This window comes from Phytophthora sojae (assembly GCF_000149755.1).
Source record: "Phytophthora sojae unplaced genomic scaffold PHYSOscaffold_1, whole genome shotgun sequence".
Classification (NCBI taxonomy): domain Eukaryota; phylum Oomycota; class Peronosporomycetes; order Peronosporales; family Peronosporaceae; genus Phytophthora; species Phytophthora sojae.
In genome coordinates this window covers 2,004,864-2,027,959 of record NW_009258115.1, presented here as the reverse complement: position 1 = coordinate 2,027,959, position 23,096 = coordinate 2,004,864, and the positions used below count along the sequence as shown (strand labels likewise).

The following is a 23,096-nucleotide window of genomic DNA, read 5'->3' as shown; positions in this document are numbered from 1 at the left end:
TGGGCTCACAGGATCGGAGATGTGCCCACCGGATGAGCGCTCATATTCGGTGTGGAGTAACACATCCTGTCCGTCCGCCGACTTCCCTGACCGCAGGATATGCCTAAGGCGCGCAAGTGCAGCCAGTGAACGTATCCTGGCTGCTGCCTGCATTGGCTCCGTCAAGACATCGGACCAACCCCCAAGTTCACCATGCCCACCATGCTCCCATGCGCCCAAGACCTCGCAGGACAAAGTACACTGTTTGCCGGACTGGATCGTGGTGCACCCGGTAGCGACGCACCGGATGCCAAGGTGCCGTACCGAATGAAGCCGGACCGGATGATCAATTCGGTCTGACCACTGGTGCACATACTGGATCGTGACCGCACCAACAACAAGTCCAGTACTGCTGTGTGTGTAGCAGCAATCCAGGACCGGATCGACCAAGAACGTCAAGCGACACAGGATGGCTCACGTGGTTAGACGCAGAGGTCCAGTGCGGATTTGATGAGACGCCGTACCCACGTACCTCTGTCGCCAGATGATGAGTGTTGCCGAAGGAACGTTGACGTCGACAAGGTGCCCGATAACCAAGCCAATTCAAGCATACCCAAGCTCAGTGCAAGAAGATCGAAGTCCCGTGCACAAGGTCGAAGCATATCCAAGACAAGTCAAGCATAGTGAAACCTTTATTAGAAGTCAGTGAAGTGAAACAGATAGCTAGCCAAACGTAAGATCAAACAGAAACCAATTTGCCGAGAACACGCGGACGTCTTTCTTCGGGCTGGGAATTCCCCCTGACATTGACGTCTTCAAGAGCTTATACGTGGGATCCGCCTTCGTGCGATTTTAAAACGGAGGACGTTTCAAGGCCTCGCTGGTGTTGCGAGCACTGGTGTAGTGGGGACTCAAAGGCACCAAGGCAAAGTCGGCAGGGACTGGGGTGTCGCGCCCTGGAGTGATCTGTGAGAGCTTTATTTCCAATTTGCGTGCTCTATCCGGGCATCCATTTCATATTCCATCCTGTGTGTCTTAGGCGGTAGAGATAGTCACCCCCGAGACTGAATTGATTGACTACTGTATGATTGGATTGACTACTATTTTGTATTGTTCCCTCACTCTGTGAGGGTGGTGCGCGTAAGTGAGTGTGCATCCAGGGTTGACCAGTGCCTTGGGTGACGGCTCGTAAGTTGACTGGCGTATAGACCCCCCACCCAAGGGTCTTAAAGAATAAGTGGTGGCTGTATATTTTGTGACGTTTAGCTCGGCATTGTATTTCTGTGTGTTGGTTATACTGAATTGTGGATCTGACTGTGGTCCCTTCGATTCGGTCTGACTTTCTGTTCATTCGGTGTAGTTTGTTTCAGGAACACACCCAGCAGACTCGATTCTGTATTTACAACAACTCACTCGGTGAAGTCCGGTCCGCCAAAGGTAAACGATACCTATAGGGGTTGACACAAGGACACACGCCAAGTCCAAGCGATCCTCCCGGCCCCCGGTTCACATCCTGTGCTCCGAGGACTATCGGATTGCAGCGGATATCTCTGGTACTCCGAACCGATTCGGTCCGGCATAGTGCGCTATACACCGGGACGATCAAGGCGTTCACCCGCCTCGCCTCAATTGAAGTTGCCGCAGTTGGAGCGACAAGTAATGTGGGATGCTGCGTAGCAGTAGACAGGTGTTGAAGCTGGAGTTGGCAGAACTTGCAGTTGCTGCCAACTCATATTGCGTGTGTAATTTGCAGCTCAGTCTGAGATTAGCAGGACAGCTCGGAGAGAGCACCGACAGTGAGAAGGCTAAGCGAATATAGGAGTAGTAGTTGCGTGTTAACCAGCGACTGGCTATCCATAGTTTCGTCTTGCTTAAGGTGCTGGACCGTTGGACGCCAAGCAGAGCGTCAACGGAACAGAGCCTCAGTCGTCCAGTCCGTGGTCCGTAGTATCGTCAGCAGCTGAGCTTCATACCGGGTGATATAGCTCTACCCTTTGGGTGGGTCTTTACCATTGCAGTGGGAGTGGTACAAAACTGGGCTGAAGTCAGCTCCTGCTCTTGCACTTCTCACACTTGATCGACTTGATCTTAATGCTGTTGAGGTAGATGGTAACGCTGGGTTTGGCTTCCATGGTGAGTTCGAAAGTGAGGTGCTCATGCGATGATCTCAATGTGGATAGGAATCTAGGATGAGGATTATTGAGAATGAACTCAATCGGATGTAGTTTTAACCATCCCATGCTGGTGTTAATCATATGATCATTATAAGTTTATAGTGGGATGAGAATAATCACATGCTAGGACTAGGGTTATGAGAAAATGACCAATGGTTTCGAGAATAAGGTGAGATCAATCCCATCTTAGGTTTTAGATTTACTCCAACTGTGCTGCGTGCAGGGACAAGGCCGCGCAAAGCGAAGCGCAATTGTTCAATCGAGAGATACGCGGCAAATGCATGTCGGGCTGCAGGCGAGATTGCGCTTACAATCCTAACGGTGGGCTTTACAGCAAGTGTGAAGAGTGCTGCGACAACGCGCAAGCTAACTACCAGACGTGTTCCGCCAAACGCACCGTTCTTGGCATCAAGAAGGAGAATAAGCCTGATCAATGTTGCCCCTGCCACAGTCCTGCTAAGAACAATTTGAAGTCGAAGGACGGCGTCTACTCGCGATGTGCCTGGTGCCTCGCACGAGACCAGGTACATCGGACGTTTAATATCTCGCTCGAGATCAAGCATCAGCGTTCGCCCAAACTCGGGGGCGGGCTCTTCAGCAGCTGCGAGGAGTACCACACAAGTATACAATAGCATTTTATCGTTACTTTTAGCGCTAAAGCAATTCAATAGATTTGCAATGATTTAGATGTTGCGGACACTGACGCAGGAGCGAAATTAGTCTTCTGGTACGCGAAGGCATTGTGCAAGCATCAACGAAAGCACTTTGGCGATGCCCAGAAGAAGGGCTCGACATTGTAAGCGTCGTCAACCACACCCGACCTGCTAAGCACGAACTGGTGGGACTCGGGCGTTTCGCTGGTATTCTTATGCCCAACAAACAGCGCAGCTTTAAGAGGCCACCGCGGAATCGCCGCGTTAATCAATCAAGCAATCAATCAATCAATCGGAGTTCGAGTTACCTGCAACTTCCTTTAGCTTTGTGTAAGTACGTAACGGGCCGTAGTTAGCCCTTCATGTTGGGGATGCCAGTCATCGCCGATGGCCACAAACTGCAAATAGGTACGCCAACACCAGGCATGCCGGCAACATACACAATCGCGATAACGGACGAATCCAGGCTGCGGCGCACAGGAGGAAGAAGAAGCGTACCTTGGGGGAACCGATGCATTGGATGATGTAGCGATACAGGCAGTCGCATGTAGTTGTGGCATAAGCCGCTCAGCTCGCTTCATGAGCTCTGAGTTCCCCGAGTCGAGTCGATGTCCAGCGGCGTTGACGCGGTTCATGTCCGCATCGTACTTGGTCTTCAACGGCAGGTAGCTTGACTCAGCCTCCGTTAGCCTCTTCGCCGCCGCCGCCGTCAAACTGTTACCGGAGTTAGTGTGCTTCCGCGCGTTATCGGGCGTCTCCACCTCTTCCTCCGGGTCGTTCCGGTTCCAGCCTATGTCCTGCGGCTCCACCCCATCCTCCACGGTTGGCACTAATGTCGTTGACGTGGGCATGGACTCCAAAGCTGATGTCGTCAGTGCTGATTGGGGCTTCACCCCGGCAGCAGATTGGGGTTCATGCGGCGTCGGCGTCGTCACCGTGAGGGCTTCCTCCAGCGACCCCATCGACTCCCTGCGGGTCTTCTTCACCTAAGCGTAATCGTCATCCGTAATCGTCATCATCACGGCGTCGCTTAGCTAAGTTGAGGCTGGTCGGACGATGACGCGGATGATGACGACGAAGGTGACGCTGATGGCGCTGCCTTCGTCGTCGTGCGTTGCTCGATCAAGTCGCACACCCTTGTAAGGGAAGTCGCAATCGCCTCGCTGAGCTCATCCATCTTGTCGTCGAGATGCCTGGTGATGTGGCTGGTGCTGGAGTCGATCTTGGCCGCCGGGATGTCGAGGCACTCCTCCGCGTGACGCACCCAATGCGTGCGGCGTGCTCTGGGCTATTGAGCAGCCGGAAGGCATTGATGAGGGCTTGGTAGATCTAACGGCAGGTCGTCTGTTAGCGCTTGGCATCCCCGCCGAGGTGCTTGGCGGTGAAGTGAATCTGGAAGGCCTGCTGCGTCATGACGTTGACGGTGCAGTCCGGGTAGGTGCAGATCACGTTCGCGAGATAGTTCTTCTTGACCTTCTTGTCAGTCGGCACGATGGTCTTGTGGAGGTGGTGCAGCTCCATCACCTCGCGCATGAAGCAGTGGTGATGGTGAAGCATGGAGAGAATATGCTCCTCATCACCTTCCGCAGCGCCGCTCCATGAAGGCGCAGGTGACGGCGAGCAGGACGGCGAGCGGTGTAATGGGCCTACTTTGGCTCACTACTTTACTTACACGTGTGCGCACGTGTGTGAGGAAGCGTAGCTTTGTTTAAACTAGACTTAATTATACTCGGGCCTCCGAGTATAGATTAATCGAAATAAACGATCCAAATAATGTTTTTGGGTTAAAATGAGAACTGCTATTTTGTTTTATGCTTTCTGACTTCCTCTAAATGTAATATTCTAAGTTAGGAATCTGTCAACGGCTGGTTGTCAGAATTCCAACGCTATGCATGCCACTCATTGGCTAAAAGATGCTGCTTTCAGCCAATAGGAATCCGTAGTCTCTATGGACCACCCGTCGTGGTGATCGTAAATGTATGTAGCCTTTGGTGTGTCTACACCAAGGTCGAGAAAGTCTTTCGAACCTCTAACAGACGTCGTGTCTTTTTCTCAGCCTTGGTTATGTTAACAATTCTCCAGATTCCGATCTTACCATCATGGTACGCTTTGGTTGCAAACCGTACCGGGGTCGTGCAATGGCTGCAAGAAACATTTCCTTACCGATGTAGCGCTTGTTAGGGCACGTTTAACTTACTGTGTCGATCAGGTCTCGGTCCTGTCACTCTGAAACGAGGCAACAGATGATTTGTTTTAGAGCCTATCGGCGCCGCCTGTCCCGAGCCGATTCAGAGAGAGAGAGAGAGAGAGAGAGAGAGAGAGAGAGAGAGAGAGAGAGAGAGGCGCATTGTGTACGGCTTCGGGCGCTGCAAGCTATTTGAGGTCGCGCGCATGTTGCCCAAGCAGTGGTCGCTGCAGCACGTACGTTAAGGTAATGATTCGTCAGCAGCCAATAGTGTCGAGGCGAAGCTTTGTACCTATTTAAACCATTTTTATCTAAGCGTGATGGCGGACACGGCTCCAAAATTCCTGGCCAGTGAATTATGGTAGAGGGCACTATTTGGGCACTTTATATTGTGCCTCCATAAAAATAGACACACCGAGTACTATTTGTAACGGGGCTTATAATTGTAACAATTTGTTATGTAGTCAACCTGATTGCCCACAGCTGAAGGTAAGAAAATATTTTTATGTTGACGAAATTAACTTTAATTTGTGGTGTTCTCGTCGACGTGGTCGCAGCTTAAAAGGAAAGCGTGATTTCGACAAGAACACCACGAGCAAAGTGTCAAAAATCCATGGCACCGTGTGTATCTCCGAGGACGGACTGGTGTACTGTTCGGCTCCCACACGCCGGACGAGTACAACCAGTGTATTCAGCGGCTGCTGAGACATACCGGTCAGAACACACACCTTGACAACATCGTGCCCGTATGTGATAACGTCCCTTGTCACAGAAGCATCGAGGGGGAGTTCGATGAAGACGAGTTCGGTTCGGCGAACCTGCTGCGCTTGAGCCCTACTCTCCAATGCTAAATTCAATCGAGAACTTTTCTCTTTCTCTTTTAAGCGTTTCTTAGCGCCATCACCAAACCATTCTACAAGTGCGGCCGCATCTCACAATTAAGCAGCACCAAGAAGGCTACCTCAAGTGGTGGATCTACTTGTGGGCGATGCAATCACTCCCTGCATTTGCTAGAAATGCACGTTGCATATGATGACGTTCCATGCGAGCGCCATACAGATGAAAACCATTCCAGTAGGCGAGAACCGCAAAAAGTAAAATTTCGCCTCAGCGGCTGCAGTTTTGGCTTCACGTTTTGCTGTTTTAAGCTTACAACTTTGCAATTTTGAAGTTGAAAACGCTTATACTGGCAGACCGTCATTTCTGGTAATATATTTCCTCCATACAGTGTACGAGTGTGAGTAGCCCACAATATCGAGCCATCGTTTCGTGATAGAACGCCTTTTTGGAGTTGTTTTGTATTGCTGACCATATCAGCCTGGAAGCACTGGGAGACAACGTCTCAGTGCCGTGGGTCCAGCCGTCGATGATGAGGCCAACGTTGAGCATCTCCTCGCCAATGGTCTTCTCAACGGCCTTCACGACGCTCTCCATGTCACCATAGAGTGTCTCGACGCAGATCGGCGGTAAGTTGGTAAACATGTAGTTAAGACGATAGTAAACACGTTAGCAATGTAAACTAGGAATCCAATTTAGTAACAAAGCCATACCGGTGGGTCTCTTCCGACTTGCAAAAAGTGAATGGTAGATTGCACATGCCGATCCAGCGCATCCAGCCAAACCGGTTAGTTGCCTTCTGGCTGCTGACCCAGGGCGCAAGCGTTTCGGTGCCTGCAGCACTGGCATCCCGTATCGCGACCTCGTAGTTGGGGTGGCAGTCTCGGACTTGAGACACCAAGTTTGTATATCCCGACCGAGGTGTGTGCTTGCGGTGCTTACCGCAAGACTTGCAGACTTGATAGCCCGCCGGCTCCACAAGCACGGAGAGCCGACGAGAAGAACTGAGCGATCTGCTTGATGGAGAAGGGTCGGGTGGAGGGTCGGGACAAACACGCTCATCGCGGTGGAGATTACGGTTGGTTTCGTGAGGGCAGTAGCAAAGCTTCAAAAATGACTGCACAGGTGTGAAGTGCAGTGTGGTTGGCGCTAAGGTCAGCCAACTACGGCAAGAGCTTCACGCTGTCGCTATGGAAGTACGTCGGCGGCGCGCACACGGTGGCGATGAAGTGAATGGTACCGGACGATCAGAACGGTGGCCTGAAGGTGGAGAAACGTGTACGTCGTGAAGGCGTTCAAGAGCCACAGGCGCAGCTGTCTGCTCATTTCGGAGGCCACTTCGGCCGATAGTATACATTTTAAGAAATATGTTCATACGCAGTGATCAGTACGAAACAGCGCGTTATACACCAAGTACACAAGAAAGTCAAGCTCAAATGTATTGATCTAAGAACGAAAATCCTTATCAAAACCGTCGCCTTCGTGGATCTGCCCTTTCGCCTTATCTACGACGCCCATTTATGCAAATGCCAAAATGATGTCATCCGCCATGTCACCTAGAATGTCGTCGCCCTCGTGATGTTTTGGCTCGACAACCGGGGAGTTGCATTTCTTGAGTACCCCGATCATTGTCGATCTGGACACATTATTCCCAGTATTGCCGGCTCAGTCGCAGATAGATCACCTATCTGGGGACTTCAACTTGAACGTTTCTCCCGCGGTATGAGCCGCTAACGCGTGGCGTAAGTGGGTTATCCCCTTATTTCGCAGGATGGTCTTCAACGGGCCGTTCCAGGTCGCACCAGCAGACTAAGAAACCGATGTCGCATTTGGAGGTACTTTGAGGAGGTGTACCTTAATTTCTTTTGCGTGAAAGAGATGACTTCGGGGGGGGGGCAATGTTTCGAGACATCGTCCTATAGCGATATGATTTAACTGGCTTTTCCCTAGATGGGCGACACGGAGTGAAACTTGAGGAACTGGATCGGTGAACAGGTGTTTCTCCAGCCTTCAAGAAACGCATGCATGAGCCAACACTAAAATCACTAGCCTTGTAAAATACTTCGAAATACAATATAATGTTCTCGGTTACGCATTACTTTTTTATTACCGCATACCTGAATTCCTTTTCCACTTGTGCAGGATGGGCTTTTCTCCGAATGGTTATCCCAAAATCATGAAGGCATTCGTCGTTCATCTGTCTGCGCTCCGGTATATGAGAGGGCTTTGTCTTGAACACAACGGATGGTGTGATCTCGGTGCCCGTGAAATCGCCTAAAAACATTACAGAGGCCCGTTCCTTCTCCTCGCCCGCGCATTTCACCCATACCGTCTTGGCCTTCTTATGGATTGTTTTCTCTGACAAATATTCAAAGCCTACCGCTAAAGGTCATATTGTTAGTCATTAATGTACAAAAGTAGAGGTACATAAAAATAATTCACATGCTTGGTCAGCGTTGTATTTGGTGAATACCTAAATACTATTGCCCTTTGCCACACCTCTGCAGCAAAGTCTGCCGCAATGTTCGCAAGTTCATGCGGGGTAATCTGCCTTTGTCTAGTTCTTGAGCACATAGACGATCTATGGCGCACCTAGAAGCGCGCTAGCCAGCTCCACGAAGCCTTAAACTCGAAACAGTAAATTACTTACCGAGTGATAGAGCCTTTAGTTTTAACATCATCGAAATAACTGGCACATCCTATCCACGAGCACTTTTTCAGCAGAAGAAGGTAACACCGTACCTAGAGCCTTTCGTTCGACCGCGCCTCACCGCTCGGCACACAGCAACTCAATGCAAGGGCGCTGGTGTTTTCAGGCTTGTAGGAGCGTCCGACGACTCTCGTATATCGGGAAATGACCGAGAACAGCCCGCGCCGAGGCCTAACGGTCTTGAACCTTCGAGTGACAGCTAGCCGAGCCCTCGGATTAGTTACTCTCATTCCCCGCACTAGAGGGACAGATGGGCAGCCATTTAGTGACCAGGCACGGCGGGTCATATGAAATCCCCGCCGAGCCCACCAAGTAGTCATAGTGGGTACAAGATTTGCCTCTCATTAGGAATCCGAACCTAGACGAGGAGTCGTCGAGTCGTCGGTCCTGCTCGAAGGCTCGGTTGATACTTGACATTTGTATAGACATTAGGGATTAGTTATAGGGAACGCCTCACAGCGTCTAATCACTAAATCAAAGCAGAATTTCCCCCCGAAGCCACACAAGGGTCAAGTCCGTCTACCGGTAAGTCTTAGCTTAGCTGTAGAGTCTGGATACGCTCGGCCGACGCGGGGTATGCCTGCCGGTGAGCATAAGGTACATTGACCGAGTGATCATCCCTGGAAAGGCCAAGAGTGAGTAGTGGCCGAGTGTTTGAGGTATTAGAGACCTCCCTGTACAGTTGTACGTTTGTCTGGGTGTGTGGCGTGGCCCCCCAGTATATTTGACTTCCAGCCGAGGCTTCGCCCCGGCGCCCCTGTTCGAGGCCTCGATTGGCCTGGTACCCTTCCTTCTGAGGGACCACAGTGGATTAAGCGTGAAAGCGCGTGTGTACATTGCTTCCTAGCCGTAGCTCGTGGCTAAGGGTGCTCTTATATTTGATTTACGGGCTCTACCTACCTGACCGACGACTCGCGTAAGGCACATTCCAGCCCGGTGTAAGGGAACGGATCTGGTCTTCAGATTTAATCCCAACAATAAGCGCCGACCTTTTAGGAGGGAAGTGGGTTGTTGAAAGGGCTCGTCCCGAAAGCCTAGGCTAGAGAGACGAGGACTCGTTAAATCGTGTTTTCCTATACGACATTTGTCTCTGCCAAGATAGGGTAGAACTTGTTGATGGTTTCGTGGATACTCCTGTAGTCGAGTACTTTGAGCTTCTCATGGACCGGGTATGAACCCCCCCCCCCCACACACACACAGTGATTCGGTGGCTTTCGGCCTTGTCCGCCAGGTAGGCGAGTTCGCCCCCAGGAGACTTTCTGTTGGCTACCATAGAGGTGAGTCGGAACTGAGGGCGGTTGTTGAGGAGGTCTAACCAGTACTTCGGTAATAATGGTTTTGATTGAATGATAATAGCCTGGATATCATAACAAGCACTGTGTGACAGCAAAAGGGAGTCGGTACATGCAACTATCATTCGGGGTACCCGAACTGGAGGTCCGGGGGATTCGCAATTCCCAGGAGATATCTATTAACCCTTTCGCGGTAAAAGGATACAGAAAGCGCCCTTTAGATGATTTTCCAAAACACGGTAGATTGTACCCCCTCTTAAAGGGCACATCCTGTGCCATTTTGCACAAGTTCAAGCTAGTATTCAACCTTCTTTTAAAACAAATCATAATCGGTACGCAGAATAATCATCATGTAATCATTGTCTCTACAAATTCTAAGTCATACGCATACATTCTATGTATCCTGCAAATCACCGTAGATGGCATGTCCCATGAGACACACCAAAAAGGCTCCGTAACTTTGTAAAAGGACGCCTAGAGCGCCCTTTTAGAAGGAAATATCAATGAGTTGTATACTATCATTTATTGAGGATACTCGCGAAAGGGTTAATCTTTTATCCTCAGGGGTAGGATTGTGAGTCTCGTGCGCATACGGTAGGTTTGAAAATAAAGTTTAATCGCTGCAGAGCTCCGATTGATGGGGAAATTAGCCGAATGGAAAGAAGAATGCCCGGGGCTTTTAGAAACTATCTCTGGCTCAATTTGAGCAATGAATCGTGTTGAAAAAAATACAGTCAGAAGTTGAACAAATCGATAAAAATCACCAAAGTTTTCTATTGAGCGACATAAAGGTGCCATGGACAAACCGGTTGGTATGGTAGATTGAGAATCGCTTGGAGAGCTCGAAACATCTTGCATGTAATGTGAATTCCGGCCAAATTTGAGGTCCCTGTCCAATATATCTATACAAACATCAAGTCATTTACCAAATCGCCGGCTAGCAAAACATATGGTCCTGTGCCCGCTTGCCAAGCCCAATCGGTATTTATAATAGTAGGGAGTTAAGGGGGCATAGACGGGCGACCATAGTCAACCCAAGTGCTTTGGCGTTTCGGCCAGGGTCGATTCAATCCGCCCCGCTCAAAAAATTTAGAGTAGAACTCACAATACTCGATATGAGCTAGAATTGCATCAAAACCGGCGAGCGAAGTTTCCCCCAAAATACCTGAGAAATGTAGGCTAAGATCGTCAATCTCAGATCTTGTTTTTTGCTGGGCATATAGAATTTGATACCTATCGGAGGCCGCGCGTACGGGAAGGATTGTACCCATGCTACCCGTACGCGGTCGACCTGCAGATTAAAGATTAAAGGTAATGCCGACATCACGGATAAACCCGCGAATATCGAACGGTTCGGAAACGTTTCAAATAGCAAGCAACTATTTGATACGCAACTAAGGTATCGCGAAAGCTATGTCACGGTGGTTTTAGAGTGATTTTCTTATATTTTGAGTAGGGAGTTCTGCGAAGTATACTTTAGTATTCGCGGCCATCTCCTCCACCTGCTTCGCAGCCGCAGCATCTGTCCGGTATTGTTATTAAAATGTATACGAAACAATGAAGAATTTAACAATGAAACCCCTATTAATGCAGCCTCTCCGCTGATAGATTTCGCAGATTCACTCCTTCGACAAAGTGAAGCTCTTGGTTTTTGTTTTCTGCAGCAAACATTTAGTTGTAACAATGTCTCTCGACTGAATGTCGTTCGATGACAAACTCGTCTCTTCGAATCGCGAGTTTTTCGCTTCCTGTCAAATTACTTAGTATAACATTATGTATTTTTTTAAAGCTCATCTCTCCCGATCAGGCGAAAATTCGTAGGTTACCCCTACGTCGAGAGTGGACGCGAAGACTGTTCACCATGAAGCTTAGTTGCATTTATAAGATCACGCTCAATGACGATGACTGAAGATATTCATTCCTCCTACTAACTCTAGATCGATTTATGCCGTTTTTGAGCTCATCATGCCCAGTAGAAGTGATGAGGAAGTTGGACCGGTAGTTATCATGGGAAATATACTAGCTGCGCATAGGAGACCAATACCAGGAGCTTAGCAATGCCTTCCTCTTTACAACTATGTATATCTTGTATGCAAAAACTATTTGTAAGTTGCTTGACAGCACTCTATACAAAGCCATCCAAACCTGTCCTATTGAAGGCAATCTCAACTTTGTCGAAATATCGCCACGTTGTAAGCGAAACACTCAAAAATGTAACCAGCGTAACCCTCCGGGATAACCACACCGAAAACTATAGCATAGTGCATAATGAGTTACCTTAGGGGTAACCTTGGTGCTGCATACTACTAGCCGTACAAGCGTAACTCACATGAAATCACGTACATTTCATTCCTGCCCAATAATTGCTCCAGAAACCTGTTGTAAAGATCGTACCCGGTGTAACCTAGTCAACCGTTGGAGAGATTTGCTGATGCACAATTGGACGACGTTGTTCGAAAGAATTTAACCGAAGTACTTCAAGTGAAGTTGTACAGTGGCAATCCGACCGGAACCCCGAATTCTACGAGCCATAACTCGGTAACTATGCAAGACCCAGGCACGTGTGGGGGGCTTGGCCGGAATTCGTGGGCTTGTTCCGGGACCAGATTAGACCTACTGGACCAGATGGGACCAGTTTAGACCAGGTGCCTGTCCCGGTACATGCCCCGGTAGGCTCACGATACAATAAGGGCGACACCCCCTCTTTCAATACTAAATCTAAATGAATTTTGTGACCGAAGCAGCTGAACTTTGCTCTTTGCGCTCATTCAGCGAAACGACGGACGGAAGCCAAGGCAGGCGGCGTGTCACGACGGAGGAAGCTCCGCCCTCATGGTGAGTCATTAGAGCTGTTGTAGTGGTGCTTGACTATGCAATAACGTGCATCCGTACTGTGTTTCTGGTTTGCTGCTGCTATAGGCCTCGCATTAAAGATATCGGAGGCAGCGGGCTGAGTCATGGGGTGATCTTCTGCTTAGCAGCTGCCATGCTCCTGCTTTTGTGCGCTCGCCTGAACGGTAAGTAGTACTTCATCGTATTCAGGTCACTGCATTATGGCTCGACGCGTGCTTCATCGCCGCTGCTTACGTTATTGTGACTGCGTGTCAGGCTCCTTCGCTACGATTCCAGCTCCGATTGCATCTTAACGCTGGAGCTCTGCCTCGCTGTAGCAGCTCTATTGGTGGAATCTACTATTGCCAGGGCTGTTCCTGCTCCAGCGCCCATCTCAATGAAGCCAGCGACTCTGTTGCAGCCCCAGTGCTGTGTAACTTCTATCGGTAAGGCTGCTATTGTCTGGCCTCAAACAATGAACGCGTTCTAACTCTAAGATGCAATGTGCTGCGCCTTTAAACAGATAATATAGCGATGCTTATCAAGTAATATTTATGTTCAGCTGAAAAATGATGTGATGTTTTGCTGGCCTTCTCTCGCTTGACGTTGTTCGCAGTGCTGGTTGTCGCTGTTTGGTCCACATCTTCGTTTCGTTTTTCGACAGCTATCACACGACGGCCGAGGGCGCTTGTTTGAAGCTGGAGCTGAGGATGTTGATGCCTACTCTTCTTGTCATCCATCTGACGAGGCGATTGATGTTGGAGCTGCCGGGACTGTTTTGGCCGCTACTTGTCGATCACGAAGACGCATACGAACAGCATTTTGACCCAACTTGGAGCCAGGGTACCGTTTAAAGTACTCACTGCGGATTATTTTCCACTTCCCCTTGCACCCTTTGCCTAACGATACTGCAATTAGGCGAAGCTGGGCTTCAGTGTCTAGGTCCCATTGAGCCAGTTGGTAAGTCACTGCTGCAGCTGATAGTGTGATCGCGACTGGAGTATTGATGACCGCGTCGTTAACCTGTTCGGCACCGATAAGTTCACCTTGTTCACAGGTGAGCGAGTAATTGGAGGCAGCTGGTGTCGATGTAGAGGAAGTTAATGCGGCTGCCGGTTGCTGTGGCTCTGACGGGATGCTAGTGAGGGACCCGGAAACCCTAGCTCTACGCTCGGTAGGTGCGCATAGTCTATCATCCAACGATCTGGTATCCTGATCAGCTTGTAAATCGGGTGAAGACCTGGCTGACGCCGTCTCCTCGTCATCTCCATCGCCTTGGGCCTTCTTGACGCGATTTTTTGATCGCTTCGCCGACCCCCAGCGACGATGCAGGAACTCGGCGGATTTGGGCTCAATCCCGTCACACATTGCCGCTACGAAATTAAAAACCACTACAAATACCTGCCGTTTGTTCTTGAGCGACGACTTGCGAACCATTGCGAATAATTTTTTCATCAAAACTTCCTCATCCGGCGTGACCTTGTCGTCGTTGATGGTTTTGTCAGTCATGATCACCATACGTGAGTCCAGAACTGGTGGAGACGTCTTCAACATGTCATCAATACTTGGTAGACCTTGGAAATTGCATGAAAGCCACGCTTTCGGAGTTTTAACGCTCGATTATCGAGACGCTCCACTGCACAGTTGTATAGAGCCGTTGCCACAGCTTTGCTGCTAGACCAGTCGCGGCTGTCAGAAAGTTGTTCAGCGCGAACTTCCTTCAAGACAGCAAATTCGTGAGATGAAAAATCTCTTGAGCTGTCGTACTGGGGCTCCAAGCGAAGAAACTCAATTAGTTTTTTTGATTGAAGTGGTTGTCGCAGTTGAATGCATTTGATAGTAGCGCCCGAATATCTTCTGAAGGGACCGCACCAGACAGAAGTTTGGCTTCCATATTAGACGTTCGAAGCTGGATCATCTCAAACAGTTGCTCCCAAGGCCTGTGCTCATCTGGCTTAGCTGCTGAACTACGATAACCCCTGCTCGGAGCAAGGTCCCTGGACTTGATCGTCGTCAGCTTCATGACGTACTCGAGCTGTGGAGTCTCTGGCAGCAAACCACTACAGGCAACAGCACTTTGACACAAACATCTAAAATCAGTGCCGTGAAACTCGGGGTTTCGGCGATATTTCGCCCCGACGCTAAGGTTCTGCTGCGCAAGATCAGTTAGTACAGATATAGAGTTTAATTTTCAAGCAAGTATAGTACCTGTAGAATGAAGATGTCCAGAATGCGTAAGCCCACTTCAACTGAGAGAACACGATCAAGCAGCTTTCGTAGATTGGAGTAAATGGCTTCAAGTTGACTTGTGGAGATAAGACGCACTTCACCCCCTACCTCTGTGTACTGATTCTCGACCACGTACACAGCCCCCCCCCCCGCCGGATCTGGGTCAGGTTACTGGCAACGCATCCATCCCACTCAGAACGCTTCACGGAAATACCAGCAGGATCCCGTGACTCTAGTAGCGACTTGACGCGACGCTCACACTCTTATGGCGGGCGCAGATTACGCACCACATCGTAGATTGCAGCAGACAGTTGCTTGGAAACCCCCCGCTTCTAACTGTTATCACTTATTTTCTCGGTGAACCTTGTAATAACATGAAAAGGGTCTTGTTTGACTACCACCGCATCGCCGAACACTCTCTCAATGAGATTGCGGTTGGCATTGGTGTTGTCACAAACACATATCCGAGGGCCATCGGAGTCACTTATCATTTTGGGCGTCATTGTTTTTAAGAGCGCCTCTGTTTCTGCATGATTCTCAGACTGGGTTAGCGTTCTCCCCAAAATTTGCCCTAACTCATTTTGAACAAGCAGCAGCACACGAATAGCTGCTGACTGCTCTTTGATGCCATTAGCTCCGAATACCTTAAGCTTGCTACAGAATTTTTGTGAGTGATCCATACGGAAAACACGATCACACTTCGTTTCGGTCATCTGTGCTGCGCACAAGCGACTTAAAATGTTAGTGTGTGTTAGCCATAGTTCTTTTAGCATTTCGGCATCCATTTGACATGTATTGCTCCTCTGTTGGGGGGAGGGGAGGGACGTAGGTTGCATCCCCAGCACGCAGCTGCTCTACCTTCGCTTCAACTCGAGACCGAAGCTGGTAAAACCTCTTTTGGCGTCGCCGGACGGTGTTTGCAACTGCACCTGCAATTCCTTTCGTAGATAACATACCGTCATATACGATGTCAAACATATCTGAAGAGATTCCTGTCTTGAATGTTAGTAAGTAGGGGAAATCCAGCACCAACAGCTAAGACGAAGCGAGATATGAGTCGCTGATAGTAGAAAACAATTTTCTACTGGTGCCAGCGCACTGATATCGTGCATAGTACAATACCGTCCTGTGCTCAACATCTTCCACTATACGTTGTTTGTATGCTTTCACCTTCGGCACGCAAAGACACCCTTCATGCACACCATTCGGTTTCCAGTTGGGCTCCAGGCACTCTGGAGCCCACGTAAGAGTAGGATACCGACATCTTCGGAAAGATGTGAACAGCAAAAAGATCTGAACACTTACTAAATATCGAGATTTCCACTGGATAATCTCTACAGAATTTGACTTGAAATAGTCGGCATATATTTGGCCAATCATATTAAATGTTGATACCTTCACCCACGATCACTTCAACCTCGCCTGCTAGCACACCTTGAACACTGCCAACGTCGTTGTCTTGAGCATCCACAACGTTGAGAAGTCGAGCTTCGTCCAGCATTCCTTGCACATCTACGCCTGTGGTGCAGCCGAAGAACGGGCCGGCCTTGTCGAAAGAGTGCCGCACTGTGTCCTGCGTAATCTTGCCCAGAGCTTGCATGGCGTGGTCGAACATGTAGCGGCGGCGCTCGACCGAGTTTTCTTGCATCGCGTGTAGTACTGCGGCTTGGGCACAGGACTGGCGTAGATGCGTCTTGAGCGGGGACATCACTCCGACGTCAAGCGGCTGCGCTATCCCAGTGCAGCCCGGAGGAACGAAGTGCACACTCGTGCCCATGTCGCCCAAAGCGCCCTGCACACTGTCCATCTTGTGCGTCTTGAGCGCGTCCAGTAGTAGCACAGAAAACCCCGTAACGTTAGGTCTAAAAGATTCTTCAATCCATTCTAACATTACCTTCTCGTCGAACCATGCGCAGCTTCTCAATGCGGTTAACCCACGAGATGATAGTAGAGGGGCTTAGGCCACGAGCAGCCGCAAAATCACGCACAGATACCCAGAATGGCTTGTCCAGGAAGTCTTGAGCAATCTCCAGCCGGAAGCGGTTCGTGTGGCGGAGGGGTATACGTTGCGGTGGCATTTTGAAAATGAGGGCGAGGCAAACACTATGCACTAAAAAGATTGGCTGGTAGGCAAGTAGTTTTAACAAATGAAATTTAGCGTCATAGTTGGAAAGAGCTGAACACTTCCTAAATTTGGTATGTGAGCACCCATCTTTGCACCGTTCATTTGACTTGCTTATCTCATGCAAACTGTTCACATCTTTCCGAAGATGTCGGTAGGCAAACCATTCTGATAGTAGCGCACCTGATACTCGCTCTGGGTACCTTAATGTCGGTGGGAATTGGCGCAATGCAATAGCCTCAGCCACTGCAACCTGCGCAGCGCTCTTCTTCCCATGGCGACGCTTCCTGCAACGTAAAAAAAAAATTCGAACCGGTAGGCCGCGGAGGCCCGCGGGCCTTGCGGCCCACGAATACCGGTCAAGCGTAGGCATGGTGAATCGAAAATGCTAGGGGATGTCCCACCACCGATTTGCACCGGATCGGACCTAATGTGACCAGCATTGCGTCAATTTACATTGAAAAATTGATTGAGATTTGCCGTCACGCTACAATTTTAATTGTACAATGTAGGCATTGAATTGTATTCTTGTGGTTTGTATAGGGGTCTGTATGGACCGTTTGATTGGCTATCCACGCACATACAGTTATCAAGTCAACTGTCTTTGTACGATACAATAAAATCATTGCAGCCAATTTTCTAATTGTAATTGTTGACCCCAACTTTATCAATAGTTTTATTGCAATTTTTATTTATGCAACGCTGAATGTGACCGTTTGCCACCGAATGTGTCCTGCTTCAGTGTCCCGGTTCCCCTTCAACACCGTGACGCTGCTGTAGCACGCTTTGGGCGGCTCAAAGCTTCTTGACAACCTTCGTAGGGCGCCCTCGATCTACACGGAGCATGGTATGTAGTTTAGAAACCCTACTTTAGTGTGGGTCACCCTTACATAGTGCATCTTCAATAAAGTGAATAACTGCGTTAAGGGCTCCGTTGTGGGGACCCACGGCTTCAATTTAGTGTCAGGAGGATGTCTTCGTGCTCTTTCCTCTATTGCTACGATGTACTACTGAAGAATGCATTGCGTAGCGGGCCTAGAGGATGTGCAACTAGCGCTATCACGCAGCAGTCGCTTTGCGTTCACATATATGTCTCCTTGTTTGCATCTAGAGCATCTGATAGCGCGGACTTCATTCCTACAACAGGTGAATACTACTAGGCAAAGGGCCTGGACGGGAAAAGCTAGGGAGCACCGAAAGCGGAGCACCGGGGCAGAGCATACGATGGCAGTAACACCATATGAATGATTTGACTTCAACTTGACCAACCTAAGGCTTCAATGCACAGCGCAGATATTTACGGGTGAGCACTCCTCCGACTATGGGAGTCTTTGCGGATATAGATATCGATAATTTTAGACTCGGAGACAACCAACGCCTTGCTTTAGAATGCATCTTCGCGCACTCGCCACAACATAACCCCCCCTTTCATCTTGTCGCTGCCACTACCAATGGAAGCCGTGGCCACAGGCGTGCCGTGAACCGACCCGCCACCACCACTCGAAGCCAAGGCTACAGGCATAACGCGAACCGATCCTCCACCACCGCTAACGGCCATGGCTACAGGCGCGCCGCGAACGTTTATCCTCGATCCTCCACCCCCACTTGAATATCCTACTGAAAGAGACGCGGAGGCTGCCATTCATGCGTGGACCCGCGCCCACGGGTACAACGGTTAGCTCCGATCGCGAGCTGGCCTGCACGAACGCCTCCGACACTGTTTTCCCGATGTCGGATAAGTTTGTGTGTCTTTGGCACATCTGGCGCAATGTTCTAGCTCAAGCAAAAAAGAAGATAGGGGAAGTAGCTATTCGAAACGCTGTCGCTATGGGGAAGAAGAAAACGAACCTGCAGGCGACCGACATTTTCATGGCGAAGTTTGATCAGGTTCATAAAATTGTTGTCCATGGGCTAGAAAGAAGTACGTGCACCGGGACATTTCGAAGAATCCATGGCCATCCTTGCCTGCATGAGCTCATGCGTATCATCGACTCTGAAGGTCTGCTAAAGCTGGAGCCACTGCACTTTGATCGCCACTGGTGGCTGCCATCGGCTCTCAAGAGTGCGCCTCCACGCATCATAGAGCCTGCCTCCCTCCGCAGTGGACGACAACAAACCCAACATGACCCCCACCGAGTCGGATACGGCATTCACAGAACACGCCGCAAGCCTTCCAGATTCGAAATCATTGAGCAAGACCAAGCAGCCGCCACAAGAACCCCAGCGCAACTATCGTCCTTTCAAGCCCTTCTCGACTGCGATGATACCGAGTTCCAGCAGGTATTCTGTCCGCCCCGTACGTGGGGTTAAGCCGGACTGCGAGCACTAGACGAATGACCGCTTTGACTTTAAGGTGCACTTTGATCTGTATTCTAAAATACATACACGTATCTTTATCTCGATCTTGCGTTGAAGTCAAATCATTCATGTGGTGTTACTGCCATCGTATGCACGGTCTTTCTCTGCTCCGGTGCTCCGCTTTCGGTGCTCCCTAGCTTTTCCCGGCCTGGACGTATACGCCGCTCGCACCCATCGTTCAGGTCATCGGAGATACCAATGAACCTGAACATCCAAGCCTACTTTGCGTTCACGATACCTCGCAAGTAATACATTTGTGCAGATGCTCCTAACCACGTCAAATTACAGTTTGATAGTGTCCTGATAGCCTTCCACGTGCTTCCGCCGGGGGCGGAGATTGTCGGAGTTCGGGTGCAAATGTCGGAGATGTCGGGGCCTGGCGGCCCCAACATCACCGATAAGTCCCAGGCACGGCAACCCCCTCATAATGCTTAGAATCATGTATTGTTTTCGATCTCCAAATCTGCAGTTCGTAAGAACTGTCGTTTGCGCCCCTGCGGGTGTTTGAGATAATGCAACATAAGGTTTTATGTTGCATTATCGGTTAAAGAGCTATTTGAAACAACAGCAATGACAGTTGTACAGCAATTGTATTACAGCACAGCAGCGCAAACTCCGATTCATTATTACAGCTCAAAGCATGCTTTCGGCGACAAGCTAACCAGGCAGCAGCAATAATAAAGAGGGGTGATCAGTCAGTCAATGCAATTTGTGAGGAATCGACCGAATCGGGGCAGCAAGCGAGCAATAGGTAGGTCGCCGTCGTATCGGCTAAGTTAGTTTAGGCATGTGCCTGTCATTTCTAAGATACGATATCTGTATGTACATGTCGGACGCCACAGCAGCAGCAACTATAAACCGTCGTTGAGTAAAACAAAATTATCGCTATTGATTAATGGTCGTGGGTGCAGACTGTTTGTTGAGAGTCGACTTTGAAGTGAGGAGACCTAAACGGCATTGAAATCAGTATAGCAATTCTACAAAATCAAGTTGCAGGCGTCAAATTTGGACATACACCGAATACACCCCAGAAAATAAACACATTATATATTCAATATGAACCGAAGCTCAGTCTGGCAGCTTGAAGCTGTGCAGTATGTACCATGAATGGCAGTAACGCTAGTGTGAGTTCATGCAATGAAATGAAATTTGCGGTTATGACGGCTGACTACGCCCGTCGCCGCGCACTGCTGCAGCGCCGCATACGGGGACTCCCGCGGTAGCAGCCCAATAGTGTGAGTTCACGTAGATCCGCCACGGCAGATTGAGCAGCGTAAGCCATCCAGCAAATGGACGCATGATATTTCACAGTACAAAAATAAGAACAAGCGCTAAATTTCAAGAACGTCTTCACGCAACTCTCTCCTGCGGCAAGCATAGCGCTATTACTCCATAGTACTACTAGTAGTAAATAAAGTTTTCTACTGTGCAGGTTTTGGAATACAGTAAAAAAAAACCGAACTGCGAACACCGCGGGCCAAAGCCCGCAAACCAGTTCCATTTAGTTGTTACTGCATTTTGAGATCTTCACATTTCGGCTGACCTACGGATGTTCTTTGTTAATACAATTTTCTTTATTTTTAAATAAAGAAAATTGTCGAGAAATTGGTGATTGGCTAAAAATTAAATCGGCGATCTGATTGGCTTATCGCGCGGTTGGTGCCGCTTCCGGAGCATTATCGGAGCTGCTCGGAGACATGGCTACCACGACGCCCGCCGCGGACACCCAGGAGCCTCGCCTGCCCTACGTCATCTATGAGGGCGACACGGTCATCTGCCAGACCAGTGACGGCCGCATGTTCTTCCAGGCCGTCACGAAGGACGAGTACGTCATCAAATCCAAGCCTGTTTAGTTATTGCGGCCGCGGGTCCCTAACCTGCAACGCTGCGTTTGTTACCCAGGTCCATCCGCGTCGGCAAGAAAGTTGCAAGTTTGAAGCCTGTCATTGGCTCGTTCTACGGGTAATTTCACGTTAGTATTGGAGATGGTTTTGGCAGTTAGCACTCTCTAACATGGAGTTGATGCCCATAGCGCCATTTTCGAGGAGCAGAACAAGAAGCTGGTGAAGGTGACCGGCGGCCTCTTCCCCGACCCAGTGGCTCCAGGTAAAAATCATTGTGAATATTGAGAAGTCTTACTTCTAGGAGACCCTGACAATATTTTATGGCTGTTGGCAGAGACTGGCGAGGGCTTCGTGCCCGATGGAGACAACCGCCACTACGCGGACACCAACTCGGCACAGACCTTGAAGCAGACGGACATTGGCGAGCTTCGCGAGAAGGGCGCGACTGGCAAAGAAATTATCCAGAAACTGGTGGAGAACAGCTCCACGTGGGAGACCAAGACGGAGTTCTCCAAGCAGAAATACCTCAAGAAGAAGCAGCAGAAGTACATGCCGCGCGTGCGTTTCTTGCGCTGCACGGCCGAGTCGCTGTGTCGCACGTACCGCTTAAAGAACCCGGCCAAGATCTGCAACCTCCGCGAGGACTCGCTAGGCCAAGTGCTCGTCTACAGCAACATTTTTGCCGGCGGTCAGGTGCTGGTGGTAGACACCTGCATGGGCCTAGTGACGGGCGCAATCGCGGAGCGGCAGGGCGGATCTGGGCGCATCATTTGTCCGTACGAGGGCCAGCAACCGGCTGCCGATATCCTGCGTCGCTTCAACTTTGGTACGATGGCGATCTGGTTTGTGCATCGGACTTCAGGATCTCATTCCACTCTATATATTTGCAGACAAACGCACGCTGGAGTCTATCCACTACATGCCGTTCAAACAAGTGCGGATGCTGGAGTTGGTGCGTGCATTTGAGTCTCGCTGGACTCTATGGATGAAGACTGACAAATGATTTTGTTTTGATACTGTAGAAGGAAGAGGAAGTGGTCGAGCCGCCCAAGGTTGCGAGGGATGGATTGACCCCGGAGGAGCGTGAACGACTCGCAGCGGAGCGCGCGAAGAACTTCACGCCTCAGCAGCAGAAGCGCTACGCCGAGAAGAAGGCGCGCCGCGCGGATACCAAGCTTAACCGTCAGTCCCCGTCGACGATCCGCCAGTGGGCTCGTGAAAAGTCGGACAGCTTGGTTATCGCTGCGAACTACGACCCGGAGGAGGTGTTGATGGCGCTGCTGCCGTACTTGGGCCGCTCCAAGCCGTTCGTGGTCTACTCCGAGTTCCTCGAGGTGAGCATGGTTGCTGAACTTCCTGCAGATTGATTTCATGAATTGGGCGCTGACCGGTTTGTTGTTTATGTTTGGGATTTCAGCCTTTGACGCGAACGTTCGCCACGCTCCAAAAGATGGAGGCCATCATCGACCTCCAGCTGAACGAAACGTGGACGCGTGAGAACCAGGTGCTTCCTGGCCGGACCCACCCGGAGATGAACATGAGCGCTTGCAGTGGCTACCTTCTCTCAGGAATCAAGATCCTGGACATTCCGCCTCTTGGAGCATCAGCAAGCGTCTCTGAAAGCGCAAGCGCTTCTGAAAGTGCGCAAGTCGGATCTACTCCCGAGTCGGATGGATCTCCTGCCAAGAAAAAGCTAAAGACCGAGTCCAGCTAGATATATCGGATACTTCCACAAGCACGACGCAACTTGACTCTGCAGACCAAGGCGCCTTATGTCTTAGAGTGCCTTGATGGGCAGATAAAGTTGACAAATAGAAAATTCTTCGCGTTCATCTTTGCAGTCTAACGCCATAGCCGTCATTCAGGGTCCACAAACACCAC

At 49.8% G+C, this 23,096-nt stretch overlaps 6 protein-coding genes across 6 annotated transcripts; 1 reads left to right on the top strand and 5 right to left on the bottom strand.

Annotated features, from left to right (window-relative positions):
• Positions 1-2,801: 2,801 nt before the first annotated feature.
• PHYSODRAFT_293166 (hypothetical protein) lies at positions 2,802-4,363 on the bottom strand (the record flags this gene model as incomplete). The annotated part of the gene is made up of 4 exons (XM_009516072.1): positions 2,802-2,807; positions 3,247-3,792; positions 3,942-4,094; positions 4,223-4,363. The coding sequence occupies 4 exons, from the start codon at positions 4,361-4,363 to the stop codon at positions 2,802-2,804; spliced, it is 846 nt and encodes a 281-aa protein (XP_009514367.1).
• Positions 4,364-6,510: 2,147 nt separating this feature from the next.
• On the bottom strand, positions 6,511-6,804 carry PHYSODRAFT_476734 (hypothetical protein; the record flags this gene model as incomplete). The annotated part of the gene is made up of 1 exon (XM_009516071.1): positions 6,511-6,804. A coding segment is annotated over one exon (294 nt), but the record flags the coding sequence as incomplete, so codon positions are not given.
• A 1,119-nt stretch (positions 6,805-7,923) lies between these two features.
• Positions 7,924-8,172, bottom strand: PHYSODRAFT_467622 (hypothetical protein; the record flags this gene model as incomplete). Its single annotated transcript, XM_009516070.1, has 1 exon — positions 7,924-8,172. A coding segment is annotated over one exon (249 nt), but the record flags the coding sequence as incomplete, so codon positions are not given.
• Positions 8,173-13,394: 5,222 nt separating this feature from the next.
• On the bottom strand, positions 13,395-14,216 carry PHYSODRAFT_293165 (hypothetical protein; the record flags this gene model as incomplete). Its single annotated transcript, XM_009516069.1, has 1 exon — positions 13,395-14,216. The coding sequence occupies one exon, from the start codon at positions 14,214-14,216 to the stop codon at positions 13,395-13,397; it is 822 nt and encodes a 273-aa protein (XP_009514364.1).
• A 2,215-nt stretch (positions 14,217-16,431) lies between these two features.
• Positions 16,432-16,803, bottom strand: PHYSODRAFT_402121 (hypothetical protein; the record flags this gene model as incomplete). The annotated part of the gene is made up of 1 exon (XM_009516068.1): positions 16,432-16,803. A coding segment is annotated over one exon (372 nt), but the record flags the coding sequence as incomplete, so codon positions are not given.
• Positions 16,804-21,068: 4,265 nt separating this feature from the next.
• PHYSODRAFT_474013 (hypothetical protein) lies at positions 21,069-22,835 on the top strand (the record flags this gene model as incomplete). The annotated part of the gene is made up of 8 exons (XM_009516067.1): positions 21,069-21,196; positions 21,274-21,333; positions 21,404-21,477; positions 21,550-22,041; positions 22,106-22,167; positions 22,238-22,549; positions 22,633-22,708; positions 22,792-22,835. 8 exons carry the CDS (start codon positions 21,069-21,071, stop codon positions 22,833-22,835), a joined length of 1,248 nt encoding a protein of 415 aa, XP_009514362.1.
• Between the last annotated feature and the right edge of the window lie 261 nt (positions 22,836-23,096).